At 42.3% G+C, this 19,565-nt stretch overlaps 1 protein-coding gene across 2 annotated transcripts in view; it reads right to left on the bottom strand.

Annotated features, from left to right (window-relative positions):
* Nucleotides 1-766: 766 nt before the first annotated feature.
* nonC (serine/threonine-protein kinase Smg1) overlaps nucleotides 767-19,565 on the bottom strand; it is a 141,122-nt gene continuing 122,323 nt past the window's right edge. The window contains exons 2-16 of one of the 2 annotated variants that reach the window (XM_089730818.1): nucleotides 15,196-15,413; nucleotides 9,956-11,285; nucleotides 9,034-9,273; nucleotides 7,843-8,015; nucleotides 7,469-7,596; nucleotides 7,182-7,384; nucleotides 6,568-6,695; nucleotides 6,205-6,412; nucleotides 5,837-5,935; nucleotides 5,668-5,736; nucleotides 4,946-5,074; nucleotides 4,459-4,637; nucleotides 4,300-4,379; nucleotides 2,931-3,010; nucleotides 767-2,298 (exon numbers count right to left, since the gene is read on the bottom strand). In XM_089730818.1, the coding sequence (XP_089586944.1) occupies nucleotides 2,221-2,298; nucleotides 2,931-3,010; nucleotides 4,300-4,379; nucleotides 4,459-4,637; nucleotides 4,946-5,074; nucleotides 5,668-5,736; nucleotides 5,837-5,935; nucleotides 6,205-6,412; nucleotides 6,568-6,695; nucleotides 7,182-7,384; nucleotides 7,469-7,596; nucleotides 7,843-8,015; nucleotides 9,034-9,273; nucleotides 9,956-11,285; nucleotides 15,196-15,413 (3,342 nt within the window). In that variant the 3' untranslated portion in view covers nucleotides 767-2,220. Of the gene's footprint in view, nucleotides 2,299-2,930; nucleotides 3,011-4,299; nucleotides 4,380-4,458; nucleotides 4,638-4,945; nucleotides 5,075-5,667; nucleotides 5,737-5,836; nucleotides 5,936-6,204; nucleotides 6,413-6,567; nucleotides 6,696-7,181; nucleotides 7,385-7,468; nucleotides 7,597-7,842; nucleotides 8,016-9,033; nucleotides 9,289-9,955; nucleotides 11,286-15,195; nucleotides 15,414-19,565 lie in introns of both variants that reach the window. The other variant, XM_089730817.1, reaches the window with a different exon arrangement.

Raw genomic sequence — 19,565 nt, forward strand, 5'->3', positions numbered from 1 at the left:
TCTCGCTATATCTATACTTGGTTCCTTTGAGCATACATAAGCAATTGACAAGTACTTAGCATTCAGACCAATGATCCAAACTACAACGATTCTTCATTAATTTTCATTACAAATAACTTGATAATATGTATTAGTTTTACCCACAAGGCAGTCCGTGTTCTTGTATATTGTTCATCCTGAATGGTCAGACGTGCTTAGATCTGTAGTGGCACAGTTGCACCACATTCATATTGCTCAGCAGAATTAAACCGGAGATTCACAATTTACTTTATTATCTTTGGTACTCATTGAAAATACTGTCCCGATTTCAAAAAAAACCTTTTCCGATACCAAGTTTAGGTAACCTAATTCCGAAGTTGAAAATATTATATCATTTAGGTACTTGTTGTTTTGACTCACTCCGAAGCTCATTGATGCACTTTTGATTTTTCACATTCAAAATTTACTTATCTACGCAGCTTTATCAACAATAATCACAAATTTTCGTTATTAGCAGCGGCACCATGTTTTAGGTTTTTACCGCCATTTTTGAATTCGGTTTTTTTTTGTTGAGGCACACGTACTCGCACTTGGAGCCTCAACAGATGAGATAAAAGATGAAATATTTGAGGTACAGTGTCCACAACATGTACTTTACATGTATTGGATACTTTACACGTACATGTATTGGACATAATTATACTTTAGTCCTACATTAGTCTTAGAACTGCAAAGGGTTAAGGAAGGAAGGAAATCCCCATATTTGTTTAAATAAAACAACCATAAATACATAGCGTACACCGTTTAATAATATTATATAATTAAGCGACACATTCATTCACATAGCAGACGAATGCATTTAGACTAACTTTTCATAAAAATAATTTGTTTAAAAAATATAAATCTTGAATCATTTGGAAATATTAAAACATTGACAGTTATAGTAGCATTAAAGATTGTTTCTGAAAATAAAAAAATTGTGATGTTTTAGTAGAAGGGTTTCTGAAATTACATTCTGATTGTAGATATCACATAGTTACCAATAATCTTATCAGTTCCCATATAAATTACAAATACAATAAGAAACGGAGGTTGTACAGCATGTATGAGAGAGAACACTCTACAGCGTACGTTGTTAGCGGACATATTGTACACAGACAGATTTTATTGCGAGAGTAATAAATTAACAAAATAAAAATAACTTTATTAAAAAAAAACAGCAATAAGGATTACGTGACTATTCGATCGAAATTACAGGTTGCGCGTTAATTCCATTTTCGGAAAATTAACATTAAACATTTTATCACAGAATTTGTTTTCCGTTACATTTTAAGATCAGCATTGTACTTTATGTGTGAAGTGGTAAAGTTTGTGGGATGTGGTCGTAACGTAGCTCACTAGGAACGAGAAATGTTAACAAAGGAATATTACGGGCACAGCATTAGGGGCTGGACGTTAGAAATGCATTCGTCATCACAAACATTACGCGCCCCCGCTGGAGGGAGGACAGCAAGCCATACATATTGTGATAACGTATTATAACATATACTACACTTAGACCCGTTCCCCGATACCGATTGTATTGAACAACTACTGTAGCGACGCGCTCGGGGGACCAGGACTGAGCTGGACTACACTAATGATACCTACACGAGTAATGGTAGACGATGCGGCCTGCTCCTACTTTACGAACTTCAAGCTTTTTATTTAATTGAGCTCGACGATCGAACAGGCCGCAGACGCGAGGACACTACCGCTGGTTCGGAACGAGGCTCGCCGAGAAGAACCAGCAAGAAACTCGGCGGCGTCTGGCGGGGTCGGCGAGTGACGTCGACGTAAGTATTTCGTCGCTTTGTGCACCCACATATGACGTCATGCGCCAGGTTACGTTTGCGTGTATATTTAATATTACTGAAGAAAGTTCGCATATGTGAAGTCGATATCCCAAGACCGTGCCGGGCCCGAGTCCCGTGCGGCACGAGGGCCCGGGGTCCGCAGCGCGTCCGGCGCTTGTCATTCTCCGAGTGACGACATCGGCCGTATCATCGACCCGACGTCGAACGTTTTGTTTATTTCCATTAGTCGCGAGTCGGCTCGCGGCCGTCCGGAGCCGTCCGAGTACAAGTAATGATTGAAGGCTAGGTCGCCAAGCGCCCCCCTGCGCCCCCCACTGCGGGCGGGGGGGCGCGCCCAGAAGCGGGACCAGGAGTGTGCTCAGTGCGAGAGCCAGTCGTCTGCGGATCACACCCAGGCCATCCAGCCTTCGTACATCAGGCACAGGTTTTCCGCGCTGGTGGCCTCAGATATCAGGTGGTCCACCTGCGGTTTAAATATATAGTCTTAGTTAAACACATCTTGATGAAAGGATGAAAGGCGATTGCATGCAGCAGAGATGCGAATGTTGCGATGGATGTGTGGAGTAACGAGAATGGATAGAATACGGAATGAATATGTTAGAGGAAGTCTGAAAGTGGCACCTGTGACAGAGAAGCTGAGAAGTGCGCATTTGGGATGGTATGGACATGTGATGAGACGAAATGAAAATGAGGTTAGTAAGAAAATGTTAACTATGAATGTGGAAGGATATAGAGGAAGAAGTAGACCTAAGAAGAAATGGATGGATTGCGTGAAAGACGATATGGGTAAGAGGGGAGTGAGCGAAGAAATGGCATATGATAGAAGAGTATGGAAGGAGAAAACATGTTGCGCCGACCCCAGGTGACTGAGAGAAGGGCAGGATAATGATGATGAGTTAAACACATCTTGACCGGCTGCCATGCTCACTTGAATGGTCTTTATGATATTTGATGGAACCTTGAGAGAATATTAGTTTTTAGGTTTGTATTGAATTAATGGGAATCTACATAATGTAAAAAGATATTTAGATTAAGATTGCCAAAATCAGTGATAATAAAGAGTAGAGTAGAACGTCCGTTGGCGTGTGTCCTCACCAGCTCGTGCGGCTGCGGCCTCCCCTCCAGCTTGAGACGCACCCGGCGCCACACGCTGGCGCCCACCGCGCTCTCGCACGCTGCGGGCACACGCAGGGTTGCAACACGGAGTTACATTCAAAAACTAATTTATTAACGGTAGGCAGCGGCTCGGCTATGCCCGTGGCATTGCTGAAGTCCGTGGGCGACGGTAACCATTCAACATCAGGTGGGCCGTATGCTCGTCTGCCTGCTAAGGCAATAAAAGTGTTTTAATTGTTCAATGACAACCCTGAGTTTACACAACAAAAGTACCGTTAGGTCGTTCATTGAATTCAACGTGACAGGACGAGATAGACAATAGTGAATTCGTTCAATTAATTCATTTCAAATTATGAATACGACAAAAATGCAACAATCTTACCAGGTACTTACTACATAAGGCTGAAAAAGTTCTACTAATTATCAACTTTATTACGGCGAATGTTATTAAATTTCGCTTTTGTTGTAACGACAAAAGATGCTGTTTGATATGGCGACCCGGAGTGACTAAGACCGAACTTTCGAACAATTGAAAACTTCCCAGTGATGCGCTCGCCTGACGTAACTATATCCGAATGTTTGTAGCTTTAAGTTCTAATAAAAGTATCACGGGAGAGCAATCACTATAGTAGAATTATTTTGTCCGGGCAGTTTGGGTCATAAAAAATCGGAGCGGTGAAGCGAGAATTCCGCTCTCTTCCACTCACGAGCCTTATGGACGGGCAGTAATGCGCATTATTGTTGTCGATAAGCGTTATCGATAGTGTATTTAGTTTTGTTATTTTGTGGGTTAGTGATAAAAATGAAAGAAAAAATCACTAATCGAACACTTACACCACATATCGCCGCAGCAAGTCAACGAGAACGGCAGAAATTAACACTTTGTAACTTTTCGGGATCTATTCTTATTTCAGTGACATTTTTTAACACATTGTTGATAATAACACGTGCAAATATTATTTTGAATAAATTCTGCCGTTTTGATACAAAACAAAGGAGTAGCCATTGTGTCACTAAAGAAATTCAGAGAACGAATGCATAAAATCACATTTCTCTTCGACATAATGTACTATAATTTGCAGGTAAGTACAAATGACTCATAACATAACAATGTCTCACCGCCCTTCGTATACCACCCCGCCGCGCCGTGTACCTGCCTTCGATGACTCATTTGTTTTTATCGATAATGGCGTTGCGCCCGCGCAACATGCTCACCGCCTAGCCTACCCGGGCTATGTTTTATGACCCAAACTGCACGGACAAAATAATTCTACTATAGTTCTGCTTTAAATAACCGATCGTAATATTAGAGAGCAAGACAGGGGGTGTGTATAGTATATGAACTGACCGTGCTTGTTGTTGGAGGTGATGGCGGCCTGTCTCGTCAGCTTGCGGCCGCCCTGCTCCGTCGGCCAGTTCTCGTGGACACTGCGGACAACGACACGGGCTTAGTGTGGACCGGCTCGGGCCGCGATGCTACGTCACCGAGCTAACGAGCGGCGCCTACTGCAGTAGCGTGTGCGCCAGCGCCGGCAGCAGCTCGCGCACGCGCCGCGCGCCGCGGGACACGTCACCCGCCGCCGCGCCCCCCGCCGCACCGCTCCCCGCCGCACCCGCCGTCAGCGCCGTCAGTTCGCGCGCCAACTCGCGCTCCATGCTCAGGTACTCCTGCGCGGGGTTGTTGCCCTGGGGACGGGGTGACGTCACTATCTAAACCATGCCTGTACCTTCTCTGGCTTGTCAAAGTATCATATATTAGAATATAACAAATTAAAAAGAAAAAATTAAAGATTGGAAATATTTCTTGGTGGCTTGCAGCGATCGGTTTTGATTCTGACATCGTGTCAGAGAGCGAAAGTAACCACTTATATTATAATACCAGCGGAAACGACCTGTCATCCACAAGAATGTTAACATTAAAATTATAGTTAAATATTTAAGAATATAAAAATGAAATAATTTATTTTGGAATAACATTAGAAGAAATAGCGCACCTGCAGCGCCGGCTGCAGCACCAGCAGATGCGGCGCCGCGGCGGCCGTGACGTCACGCCAGGCCGCGCCCGCCGAGCCCGCACCCCGCACGCTCTCCCGCACGCTGGTACCCGCGCTCGCCGCGCGCTCCTGCGACGCGCATGTTGTAATTATTAATCAATATTCATTCTTAACTTAACCAATGGATATTGTTTTCCATTTGCGAATTGTTAATAACTAATTATTATTTCGACTTCGGAAACACGTAACACTCTAGCTACAAAGCCTGACGGTAACTTTTAGACAACAATGCATAGCCAATAAAATCTATTATAGAACATAATATAACCTATACGATAACTTATTCCGTATGTAGACAAACCTCAAAATTTAAAGGATATAAAAATACTCGCATAATTTTTTTATTGCTGTAAATATCTTAGTTTTAAGTATCAAAAATTGAGAGATGAAAATGAAAGGAATGAAAAATTGATGATGATGAGTTCGTGACTAATCTTAGTTCACGATTTTTAAGTTAAATTAATTTCCTAAAACGCTATTTAGTGGAATAATGAAACAAAAACGTACTAAGCCCGTACAAGCAATTAATGGCAAATCGATCTGTAACCGTATTTACGAAACGGCCGTGGCATAATGTAGTGAGCCCGGTGCGTAGTACTGCTTAAGTTTTCGCGAGTCCCGGACCTAGTTGAAATACTTTTAGAACACCTCTCCCTCCTCACCTGGCGGGCGGCGACATCTGCCACCAGCTGCGCTATCATCTCGCGGAGCAGCGCCGACACGTTCTCGACCTGAGGATTGTATTTTTAAAGTATTTAGATCGTTTGTTTATGAGACCAATTTTTTGACAAATGCACTCAAATAATGTACAAAACGAATTAACTACCGTACCCATTGTGTATCTATATTCCCTTCAGGGTGCAACATCTCCATGAGGGCCTCTTCCACCGGCGACACATCCAGGGCGTACTTCTGCGCTAGGGTGCACGCCTGGTGAAGGCAAACGGACACGGTTATAACGGTGAGTTATCGTGTTGACGTCATGCTTAGTGGTCGTTCATTCAATACGTCTACCAAATAATTCAGTTACTAGAGTTAAACGCATTGTTAATTTATCGACGCTTAGTGATAGTGCTCTAATTTTTGATCCTTCGAGCTGGATTTGAAATAACCACGTATGCAATTGACTTGAATATTATTATATTTTACTCAGTCTTGTTTATTGTCTGGTACAGGCGGGGGCGGGGCGGGGGGTGTACCTTCTCCCAGTGGTGCAGGGCGGCGGCGAGGGTGCGCGCGTGTCGCGGCGGTCGCAGGCGGGCGCGAGCGGCGCAGCGGGCGGGCGCGGTGAGCGCGGCGGCGGCGGATAGGGCTCGCGCGGCCCGTGTGTCTGCGGCGGCGCCGGCCTGCTCCAGCCGCGACACGATGCTCGACAGCGACGGGTTGGCGCCGGCGCCCCATTTTACTCTAATCCGGTTATTTATTAAAACTTTAAACTTTTTTCAGGCGATGAACATATTGTTATATTTGGCAATTGTTTTGATACTACATATTTTATTTGTTTTCGTTTATTACTAATCAATAATTTAACATATAATAGGAGTATGGGTGATGTAGCGTACCTCTGGTGTGCCGAGTTTAGCAGAGACTTCATCTTGGCGGCGGCGGCGGTGAGCCGCTCGAGGCCCGCGGACAGCTCCCGCGAGCGCCGCGCCAGCAGCGCGCACAGGTCGCGGTGCCCGCCGACGGTCTGCGCGAGCGTCGTCTCATCATTACAATCTTATGACAGTAGTCACCGACGATGGAATCGACATCACCGGAAAGTAATCTTCATTGACTGATCCAAATATCGTTGTGGTATTTTTCTCTGATGTTCGTGAGCAGTGTTATATTAGACTGTCATTGTGCCAACTGAATATGATTCATAAAAAACGGGATTAATCCGTAAAAGTTGTTTTAATTATATAGTTTTGGTAATTTGATATTTCTTAGTAATCTGTAATGTAAAATATTGCAGCCGCCATGAATAGAAAGGTGGTGTGAACGAGTAAAGGGAATAAACTTGCGGGCATAGAACAGCATACTTAGCACATTTCGAATTAAACTGCTTCAGCAACTTTTGTACGCTTTACAATGCCGATTAAAAAGTGTTAGATTCTTGAAATTATGTTACGAATTAGCAGATTAAGTTTATTTTCTGTTACGTTAAAGTATATAAGATGAATGCTGTGGTCACCTCGTGGTGTAAATGCAGGTGCGCAAGGTGCGCGCGGGCCGCGTGGTGCGAGGTGGTGAGCGCCCGTGCGTGCGCGCGCAGCACGGCGGCGGCGGCACAGAGCGCGGCACGAGCGGCCTGCACGTCGCGCACGAGCGCCGCCCCGCGCTCCCCGCCCGTCGCCTTCTCGCACAACGACTCCAGCGACACGCTCCACGACGCACCTGCGGCGACACACCCGCGCTTACTGCTTCTGTTGTCTAGAGCATTTGTATAGCAGACCCCGTTTCAGAACGAAGAAAACTTACCAATTTCCTTCTGTTCCACTTCGGCAGCAATGTCGACTCCGTGCCGATGCAGCAGGAGACAGAGCGCGGCCGCCAGAGCTCGTGAGCCCACGCCCAGCGTACAGCGCGATACGTACTCCGCTGTGAAGCTGGAAAGTTCGAGGGTTACTTTGTGGGTGCGAGTTGGCACAGGAGCCACGACACATGGTTGCAGAGCACATAGACACTACAATACGAACAAATATATTTCGCTTTAGATACAAGGCGTATTTAAAATATAATTTATTTACAGCGACTGTTTCTGCTCTTTTTTCAGGGTATATCGAGTTGCGCAGATCAACGCCCTTCCACCGGTAATTACACGAATTAATCAATTCCAAATAGTTGAGTCTCACCGTCTGACGGGCTTGCACAGCGCTGCGTCATCATAAACACTCAAGGGTCCGGTGCCCTTGAAGGCGCACGCCATCTGCGTGCACATGGCGAACACTTCCGCGATGGTCTGGATGCGGCGCACCAGGAATATGTCCTCCAAGACCGACCGCATCACGGGGCTTTGGAGGGTCGCCTACAGGGACAAATAAATGTATTTGAGGTCTTTGTTGTGAGATACAGAACATGTATAGAGTACATGCATCGGATGAAATATTATTTATGAAAAAACAATTTGGCAATTTAGGAGCTATGTAGATCACATAAACGTGCTGTAATCATAATTTCCTATAAACAATAATATTAGACGGGTTCTTTCCACGATTTTTACTTTTACTGGGTAAATAGCAGCGAAACTATAAAACAATTCCTAATTCTTAATATATAGGGTTTTTCATTAGGGATGCTCGAACGTTGACAGCTCATAGCGCCCATCTTGGTAAAGCAATAGCTGTCAAATTTGGCATGAACACATATTTAATCGTGAAATTTCAGCATGGAACGCTACACGCTTGTCCAGCGGTATGATCGGCCCTTATTTCTTCGAAGACGCGCAAGGGGCCGCGCTCACTGTCAATGGCGACCGATATCGGACGATGATAAGATACTTTTTGTGGCCTAGGATAGATGGTATGGATCTCACAAGCATGTGGTTCCAACAGGATGGTTGGTTCCTAATATGGTGCCCCTTGCCATACAGCACGGGAAACATAAAATTTATTGGAATTCGAAGGCTTCGTCATCTCGGATGGTGGCGACATCAACTGGCCACTGAGGTCGGGTGACTCAACACCGCTTAACTACTTTCTGTACGGGAACGTTTTACGTCTGGGCTACGTTAAAGCTCTAGTCTATACAGCACCACAAAGCACCCTGAAAGCCAACATAGCTCGTGCTCTTCGTGAAATTTAGCTTCATTTACGCGAAGATATCATACAAAATTACATTACCTACAGCGGACTCGCGGCAGCCATTTGGAAAAATTTATATATTTCATACATAATGTCATCGAATACCCTTTAAAATAAATAAATGTGGCGTTTGTATGGTGTAAAGTTCGAGAACTAAATCTTAATAATTTTTTAATGAAAAACCCTTTATTTAACATTGATGGCCCAGAAATATAAATAAACAAACAAACAAACTACACTTACAGACATGTGCATAGATTCGCTGATATGATCAATCTTCCTCCAAGCTGGAGGTATAGGTATTGCCAAGTGGTCGGCCAGTTCCCTTCCTCTCAATTCTACAGCAGCGAATAGACCGTTGAAACCCATAAGCAGCATTCGTCCTGAAGACTGTCCCTCCACATCAGAAGTCGGGGCAGAAAGCAGTGCTTCATAACGAGCACGCAGTTCTGCCGCTACAACTTGAGCGCTGCTTGCTGGAGACTGCAAAACAATGTACTAAGAATTACCTCTAATGCTGTGTTATGGTGACACTGGGGGTCACGCCTATGTGCAGCAATGAAAAACCTGCAACTGACGTTGGAGACATGTGAATGTTTTACATTTTTAACTCACTTTATATTGAACGGATTTCGGAGTCTACAAAGACCCTAGTATGTGTGCAAATTTTTCACTTTACGTAGTGAATTCGAGGTCTTTATATTACAACGGCTGTCATATCCGTCAAACTGGAATATAGGACTGATTCGCGGAAGAAATAGGCAGTAGAACCAACCCTTGCGAGCTCATAGTAATACTGGTGGTAGGACCTCTTGTGAGTGCGCACGGGTAGGTACCACCACCCTACCTATTTCTGCCGTGAAGCCGTAATGCGTTTCGGTTTGAAGGGTGGGACAGCCGTTGTAACTATACTGAGACCTTAGAACTCATATCTCTAGGTGGTGGGCGGCATTTACGTTGTACATGTCTATGAGCTCCGGTAACCACTTAATACCAGGTGAGCTGTGAGCTCGTCCACACATCCATGGAAAAAAAAAATAAGACCCCTACTATCAGTAATTAACCCAATGATATGTTTTATTTTTTGATTATTATGACACAACATTATTCCTACATAGTGGAATTAATTCGTGAACCGATAAAACCGTTTGTATTGTATTATTACCTCCATATCCATGACCAAGTATCTAAGATGCACTTCAAGCTGGGCCAATAACTCGTTCAAAGGCACAGTAGAATTCATTATGACCACATTCAGTTCATTTATCATTAGTAGGACAGACGGTTCTTCAGAATGTATCTTCTTTAACGCTTCAGGAAGTATGATCGTGCTGAAATTGTAATTTAGTTGGACCAAATCAGCTAGCAGGTAATTCACATTCCGTACACACTCCACTGCCACTGGTAAAGCAGCGTCTTCTACTGAAGCAGACTGCAACGGCAGCAGCGATAAAAGCTCCACAGCTTGGGTCGACAAAGCGCTCATATCATCTAGGAACCACTCTCCTTCTCTCGACGTTAAGTCCACGAGACAATCACCAGCACTTTGGGCACCGCTCTCAAGCATCAGATATCTTCGATTTAAATGACACAGCATGCTGATAACAGCACATTCTAAAGCGGTTGCGGCTCCTTCTTCAGACCTGACCCAGTTGCCGATGCTCGCCTTTGCCTCTCTGTAAGCTTCTTGGGCAACAGCCATGGCTTCTGGTCCACCTTCTAGTTGCAACTTCTCAACACACTTAGCCAAGTTTGCGTTCGCTTTAGCACTGATGGTTTCCAAGCGATAATTATAGGCAATAATTTGTTGCGGATCGCCTTTGTTGTTCTCCGCATTGATGATGGCGTTGACTTGACTGGCAACCTCTCGGCAAACCTCGGGCGATTTGCTGTCTAGAGCAGCAGCAAGGAACTTCCGGAACATAACTATGCGATGGTATTCCGTTTGGCTCTGTGGAAAATATTGAGAGACAGCTACGTATTGTGACAAAAGTTCCAGACAAGCTCTAATGATGCACTGGGTCTGTTTTAAAGATTGATAAAATTCTTTTTCGGCTTGTTCGCATTGAGTGATCATGGAGCTTTGACCTGCATTTGTTAGAAAATCTTTAATGTGTTCAAAGATCGGCGTGTCTTCTTCTTCGTTCGGAGCAGAAAACTCTTGCACCCAAGCCATCAATTGTGGACCATTAAGAAGTTCGGAAGTCGCTGAGAAACTTTCGATCTGTGTGTCAAAATCATTCAGTATTTTGACTAACGCTTTTTTGGAATCTTCAACAGCATTCTTAGCTTGTTTGTATGAAGAGTACTTTTGCGAGATTGCGTGCAATGGATGGTTGTTCAGATTAGGTCCATATGCTTCTATTTCTTTGATTAGTGCCATTTGTTGGTGGCAATCTTGGAGTCTCGCCTCGACTTCAACCAGTTCTTCATGTTCTTTTTGCCACTTGTCAGCGCTTTCAATGATACCAGGCAGGATGGCCAGAAATTGTTCTCTGCAACAATACAATTTTAGAACTATAGAAATTATATGTACTTAGATTTACTAAAATCCATAATTCCCTTAGTCAATTATTTATTTTCATGATCATAATCATTAAATTGTATATTCTATTGAATGAATGGAGCGATAGAATCGATTTCGTGTCTGACAATTATTTGTTAGTGTCATGTGTCATTAATTATTTACAATTACACGAATGCGAAGCATGGCTGGTGTATTATTTCGAATGAAAAATAGTGAGTCGTTTGAAGGGTAGGACAGCCGTCAATGCAACTGACTTAGACTTGGACTTCATATGTTCAGTTAAGCTGTCTATAAGCTCGGGCATCTGGACTATAGATTATTTTGCCAATCAATAGCAATTAGAAAAGTGATAGCAATATTTAAATATATATTTTTATAATTAAGTACAAATTTTAATATCACAATGTAATCTTAAATTTAGGATCTTCAAACATAGAACTCTGCAAACAATGTTCAAAGTGTTCTTAACGAGTTTGGCAGGCACTCAACAAAAGATGACCAGTTCATTTTTTTGTCAAACAGGTAGACCAGTGAAGCATATTGTTAAATGTTTATTAAAACTAATGAAGCACTTCGATGTGGATGCCCACAGTTTTGCTTGCACAGACTGCACTTTATAGCTAACGAGTGGAAATACGTGCTCAGAAGTGGAACGCTAGGTAGCTTATGTTCTTCCCAAGGATTCAAATTATTTTTAGAACGAATTTCGTCAAAGCTGGTGACTTGGAAGTGAAAACATAACAGACAAACCGAGTTACTCTCGTACATAATCATATTTTTCTACTTCTAACGTCAAACACTTTGAAAGTAAATTCTAACAATCTTAAATGATGATAGCTTTTTTGTGTCATCCGATTTTAGTGAAACGTAGCGTATGTTCTGGTCCGAATTCATCTCTAATATACCTGTAATCCCTATTATAGTTCCGGAGATTTGTTCAGGAAAACAAACAGACAAATAGATAAAAAAATACGCGATTGACGTTCTATTATGTATATTTATTTAGTTACCTTTTATAATTATTATTATTTTCTTCAATGTAGAGACACGAATATACCGTATATTGATGCTGATTATATGTATTGATAGCGCCTATTCGACCATTGATTCAGTGCCAACCCACGAGTTCCTAAACTTAACATGCTTTAGCATTAGAAAAATGCTCAAAATAATTCTCAAAAAAAAAAAGAACGGGGATTTCCTTTGTCTAATATACTGCACGAATCGTAGACTAGATAATAAAATTAAACGAACACACTTTTCAGTGTCGTATAGTTTAACACGGTGCCAATAAATCCGTGTACGTTATCTTTACGAGTTCGTTGTAACCAAGCGTGTAAATACACATATATCTAGAAAATTGTTCGGGGAATATTTATTAACAAACTAGCTGACCCTGCAGACTTCGTAGTGCCTAAATCGATAAATAAAAGACCCAAAATGTTGTATTATATAAATTTAAAACATACAAAAGGTTTTTTTTTTATTGCCTTTGTAGGCAGACGAGCATACGGCCCACCTGATGGTAAGTGGTCACCGTCGCTCATGGACGTCAGCAATGCCAGGGGCAGAGCCAAGCCGCTGCCTACCATAAAGTACTCTCCGCAAGCCTCGTTTGAAGAAGGACATGTCATAGCGCTCGGAAAACACCGTGGAGGGGAGTTCATTCCAAAGCCGGATGGTACGTGGCAAAAAAGATCTTTGGAAACGCACTGTCGATGAACGCAGCGGTTCCAGATAATATTGATGAACTCTACTCCGATGGCGGGAGTTGCGATGATAAAAAGGAGATGAGGGAATCATCTCGAATAATTCCTCAGAGCATTCCCCATGGACGATACGGTATAAAACACAGAGAGAACCGAAGTCCCTCCGTAGACCCAGAGGTTCCAAGCGATCCGCGAGAGCAGGATTATCGACCATCCGAACAGCCCGTTTCTGTATGGAGTCAAATGGAAGTAGCTGGTATTTGGGAGCCCCGGCCCAGAGGTGAGAGCAGTACTCCACGCGAGGTCGGACCTGCGCTTTATAAAGCGCAAGTCTCCGTCCAGGCGTGAAAAACCGCTTCGCTCTGTTGAGAACTCCCAACATTTTAGAGGCCAATTTGGCTTTACCTTCCAAATGACTTCGAAACTGGACATCCCTCGAAATATCGACCCCCAGAATCCCTATACTCGCGGAAAGCTGCAGGGATACTCCTTGAAATTCCGGCGCCATGACAAAAGGGTCCTTCTTCGCAGTGAACGCGCAAACCTGTGTCTTCAATGGGTTGAACTGAACTGAATTCAGTTCACCCCACTTGGAGACCCGCCCCAGAGAGTTCTCCACTTCAGACACAAGTTTTAATCGCCTCTCGTGTACAACGCTTCGAGAGAGACTCTGATGGCCGATATATCGCGCATCCCCCGTGCCATCATCCGCATAGCAATGCATGCCATCAATAGATAGCATGTCATTGATATGCAGTATGAAATGCGTGGGGGAGAGCACCCCAGCAGTGGGGGAGAATTTTCATATTTATCTAGTTTTAAACCTTCTCTGGACCTCCACAAATAATTCAAGACCAAAATTAGCCAAATCGGTTCAGCCGTTCTCGAGTTTTAGCGAGACTAACGAATAGCAATTCATTTTTATATATATAGATTATCGCATATTTTCATACTTTTTATGCCTGGAAACTCATTGTCTAACTAGTACTAAGTGATGATTACCAAACCCCATAAATATAATATAACATATTGGGAGTGCAGCCACACACCTCCAATGTGAGGTCAAATAATATTACAGGGTGCGTCTTAACTTTACCCCTGGCATATTTTACGTCTATGAGTAACGGTAACCACTCACCATTGAGTGGATTGTACCGACAGCTCATCTACTTAAAAATAAAAGAAAAATAAATAATAGCTTTTTAAGATATTATTGAAATAATAATTCTTCTACTCATATCTGTCAGAAAAATATTCATAACTAATAACACCATGCACCCCACGCTTGTTTTAAAATAAAATATGTATTTTTACACTATTTTCAATTTAAATTTATTAAAATTTATTTTCTATTTTTTAGTTGAATTTTATATAAAGCGTGTTTTTTAGTTTTTTTAAACTATTATTTATTTTTCATTTTTTAGCTTTTTTTTTGCAAATTTAATAATGGAATAATCTTATCAAATTAGTATATTGTCATCGGTCCTCGATAAATCTACAAAGTTTGAATAAAATCTGGCCGTTTAAAGTGGGTCAAAATCGCGTTTAAAGGAGTCAATTATAAACATACATACAAGTGAAGCTAATATAAAGCGTGTAAAAATGAACTACACGCGCCAAAAAAGAACAGAATTATGGTACCGAACGTATCGTGCGAGCTCGCAACGCGTTCTCAAGTCAATTATGCAAATATGTAAATAAGTTATGCGGGTTTTATTTACACTATACACTATATTATGGATCCTTAAAGTCATTCATGAACATCGATGAATACAAAATTATTACGGAAAGAAATGTCACCTTTTTTTTTAATTGCTTAGATTGGTGGACGATCTCACAGCCAACCCGGTGTTAAGTGGTTACTGGAGCCCATAGACATCTACAACGTAAATGCGCCACCCACCTTGAGATATAAGTTCTAAGGTCTCAAGTATAGTTACAACGGCTGTCCCACCCTTCAAACCGAAACGCATTACTGCTTCACGGCAGAAATAGGCGAGGTGGTGGTACCTACCCGTGCGGACTCACAAGCGGTCCTACCACCAGTAATAACGAACGAACGAACCTACGAACGAACCAAGATATAGTCTACTTCGAATGACTGGATATCGTATCAGGCGCCCAGACGTGTCTCAACTGGCAAGCAAGATACTTTTAAACAATACTCACGTGACTTGGGCCAGACTATGTTGCAATTCTTGTGCTCTCACCGCCATCATGTCCAAAGCCGATTTAACGTCTCTCTGCGTGCGGCGTCGCTTCCCTCCGCTGCTGCCGCCCCATTCGACCAGCGGGTCGTACACGAACGCTTCCAACAACGTCAATAGGGTTTCGCGGCCACGACGCATCGTGCGCAACACGTGCTCGCAGGCCAGACGGAATATGCCCTGAAACAGAAATAGATTTGATTATGTCAAGTGATCAACACCGGTTAGACGATAGACCACCGCGTATTTTTTTTTTTATTGCTAAGGTGAGTGGAAGAGCTCACAGCCCACCTGATGTTAAGTGGTTACTGGAGCCCATAGACATCTACAACGCCACCTAAACTAAATGCGCCACCCACCTTGAGATATAAGTTGTAAGGTCTCAAGTATAGTTATAACGGCTGCCCCACCCTTCAAACCGAAACGCATTACTGCTTCACGGCAGAAATAGGCAGGGTGGTGGTACCTACCCGTGCGGACTCACAAGAGGTCCTACCACCAGTAAAAATGTATGTTCATAGAATTCACAGTGTGGACCATAGGAAGAAGCTCTGGAACGATGTGGTTCCTGAGGTAATTTGTTCTGGAGCCCGCTACGAACTTAATCAAAATGTGATATAGCAAGATCAGATTCAGAGATTCAGAGCGATTTAAAGGGCAATAGGAGACATAGGAATTTGAATTCCGAAGTTAAAAATCAAGCTGCTAGGGTACAGTTTACATGACTTCTAGTTGGACTAATTGGAAGAATCCAAATGACTACTGGACTAGCAGTAAATCACGTCGCAAATCCACCTTGATCAGAACCACCAAATTTCCTATTTGTGTCACAAAAGCTGCGTAGCTTGGCTGTTAAAGAAAGCTCATTGAGCCCAAGTTTATTCAAATTGCAAATGAATCTACTGAAAAAACTACATTGTTCATTGACTTATCAACTTAAAAGGCACTTGATCGATAATTTAACAATATGCTTGAAAGGTTTTTAAAAGTATTTCGAGACGGCGAGATACATTACCGGATAATTGGAACAAAATAATTATAGTTTTCATTTTAAATTACCTACAAATAAAATACAACCGATATCTTCAGCGCATTTTTTAAATTTTTTTATTGCCCTTGTAGGCAGACGAGCATACTGCGAACACCTGATGGTGAGTGGTTACCGTCGCCCACGGACTTTAGCAATGCCAGGGACAGAGCCAAGCCGCTGTCTACTACATAGTTGTAAAGCAATTATATAACTTTTTATCAACGATAAAAGTTTCAATATCAAACTTCAATTCAAAACAACAAAACGAAAACAACAAAATTTAAGTTCGAACATTTCAAAAAGTCCCAATTTACTCCCAAGTAGGAATGCGCGTGTCGCTTTACAAGCTATATCCGTGCTGTAAATGTTTGATCACGAGCGACTTCCTTCGATATTGTATACAAGGCATTATACATACGTGTACAACGAGAAACGAATGAATAAAATCTACATAAAGTAATTACAAAGCTGCCAAAAAATCCAACGTAGTTGTTTGTTTTTCACGAGTACGGGAGGAAGCGCTCACGGCTACTTGATATTTAGCAACATACAACTTGAGTCTTAATTGTAGTTTTGTCATGTCAATGGACTTCTGTAATCCGTTAGTCCCATACGAGGGGGCACTGAAAATTTCGGGAATTAACGAAGTGACACAACATTACTATTTAAAAATGTATTTATTGCTTTTCGAAGTATTCTCCGCGAAATTTGACACATTTTTCCATACGATGGAACCAATCATTGCAGCAACCATTCCATTCGGAAGTTGCGGTCTCCAAAATGCCCGTTTTGTAGGCGTCCACAGCTTCTTCAGGTGATGAAAATCTCTGTCCACGCAATTTATTCTTTATTTTAGGGAAAGTATAGAAATCATTAGGGCTTAGGTCGGGGCTGTACGGCGGATGGTCTAATAATTCTATGTTTTCTTGCTCTAAAAACTCTTTTGTTCTGTGCGCGGTGTGAGAACTCGCATTGTCGTGATGGAGGATGATGCGGCGGTTACAGTTCTTTTTACGGAGTTCAGAAACGACCTGTGGCAAACAAATACTAGCATACCATTCTGCATTAACCGTTCTTTGTCCCTCAAGAGGAATAGTCATAACATGGCCGGTTTTGGAGACAAACGTGGCCACCATTTTTTTTTGCAACACTCCGTGAACGAACAATTTTTGTTGGCTTTAACTCATTTTCGAACACCCAAACTCGTGACTGGTTTTTTGTTTCGGGTTCGTACGCGTATATCCAGGATTCGTCACCTGATACAATGTTGTATACAGCATTTGAGGATCCTGCGTGGAATCTTTCGAGAGTTCTGACGCACCAAGTAACGCGAGCCGCTTTTTGCTCTTCACAGAGCGAATGCGGTATTCATCGGGAAAACAACTTTTTTACGCCTAATTGTTCATGCAAGATTATTTGTATTTGACTCATGCCAATGTCTAAAGTTGCCTGAATTTCGCGGTATGTCACATGTCGATCTTCCTCAATCAGCTTACGCACAGCATCAACGTTTTCTTGGGTGACTGCAGTTTTTGGACGACCTTGACGGGGATCATCACTGAGCTTGACACGTCCACGTTGAAACTCAGCAAACCAGCGATAAATTGTGGTTTTGGATGGGGCTTCATCACCAAATGCAGAAATCATCCGGTCAACACACTGTTTTTGTGTTAAACCACTTCGAAAGTCGTAATAAATCATCGCTCTTGAATTTTCTCGAGTTAATTCCATTTTCTCAACGACTAAACAAGTTTGACAAAACCTCGTGACAAGACCGAGAATCTTTTTTTAAATAAATAAATGGTATTCGATTTTTAAAACCAAGGAGTTTTCAATTAAAATATTTTAATATGACAGGAACAGTGGAAATATTCCATTCCCGATACTTTTAGTCCAGCCTAGTATAGGCAAAGAACTCATCTAAGCAAGATTTGATTGCGGCAGCTCTAACTATGACGGGTGCAAGTTGTGTGGGAGCGTGTGATATGAACGCAGACATATAACAACACAGGTTCCTGGTATTGCACAGTCGTGAGACTATGAGCACACAGTGATCAAACAGAGCCTTCGAGCCTTAATTATGAAATCGTCGTGGCCTAAAAGACGTCCACTGCATTCGTACTTTAGTGATAGCACCGGTGTTCGAATCTCGCCGGCAGGTATTAATTTTTCCAATAAAATACGTACTTAACAAATGTTCACGATTGACTTCCACGGTGAAGGAATAACATCGTGTAATAAAAATCAAACCTGCAAAATTATAATTTGCGTAATTACTGGTGAACGGACGTCTTGTGAGTCCGCGCGGGTAGGTACCACCACCCTGCCTATTTCAGCTGTGAAGCAGTAATACGTTTCGGTTTGTAGAGTGGGGCAGCCGTTGTCACTTTATTGAGACCTTAGAACTTATATCTCAAGGTGGATGGCGGCATTTGTTTTAAAATGTTATTCTACAATACCCCACCATAAAACAAAGGGTCATTAAAGTCTTCCAGTGAATCGGATCTGCACTGGAATGTCGCCATCTAGTTCCCGGTTTGTATTTCACAAAGGCGATGCATTTTCCGCAGCGTTAGTTCTCGAGGGAGGCAAACAGAGGCAGTCGGTGTTCGTTTATGAATTGTTAACAGTAGAGACCATTGTGAACGAGCGACCGAGCTAGTGAATATCGAACTGAGCTTTAGGCTACGAGAGCATGATTAACTTTTCATGGTTACCTTGTCAGTTATATGAGAAAAACCGTTTCTGATACTGACAATGTAGTAAGTAAACTCGAAAGCCTTCAAAGGGAGTAATGTAAAACAAATATCGTTAAAAATTTCCTTTTCAATTTAGTTTAATAGAAAAAAAAATTCGCCCAATCTTAAGAAAGTTAATAAACAAAATACATTAAATCAACAATTTCATGCTACGTGGATATTCCTAGTACCGTAGCATCGTAGCCGAGAGCTACGAGAGAAGCTACGTCGTAGTTACGTAAACGAATTGAATTTATGTCATACTAGCTACCCGCCCTCGTTTCGCTTCGGAAACTGTAATTTATTATTGATTTCTCCACTATTTAATGGATGTTATTATACATATAAACCTTCCTCTTCAATCACTCTATCTATTAAAAAAACCGCATCAAAATCCGTTGCGTAGTTTTAAAGATTTAAACATACGTAGGGATATAGGGACAGAGAAAGCGACTTTGTTTTATACCATGTAGTGATTGTGCAACGTCATATGACTCGAAAAGAAAATAAAATTGTTGGGAATAACGTTATATTACGTTACGTTATTACCAGATAATTGAGATG

The sequence above is a fragment of the Bombyx mandarina genome, chromosome 11 (assembly GCF_030267445.1).
Source record: "Bombyx mandarina strain Sakado chromosome 11, ASM3026744v2".
In the NCBI taxonomy this organism is placed as follows: domain Eukaryota; kingdom Metazoa; phylum Arthropoda; class Insecta; order Lepidoptera; family Bombycidae; genus Bombyx; species Bombyx mandarina.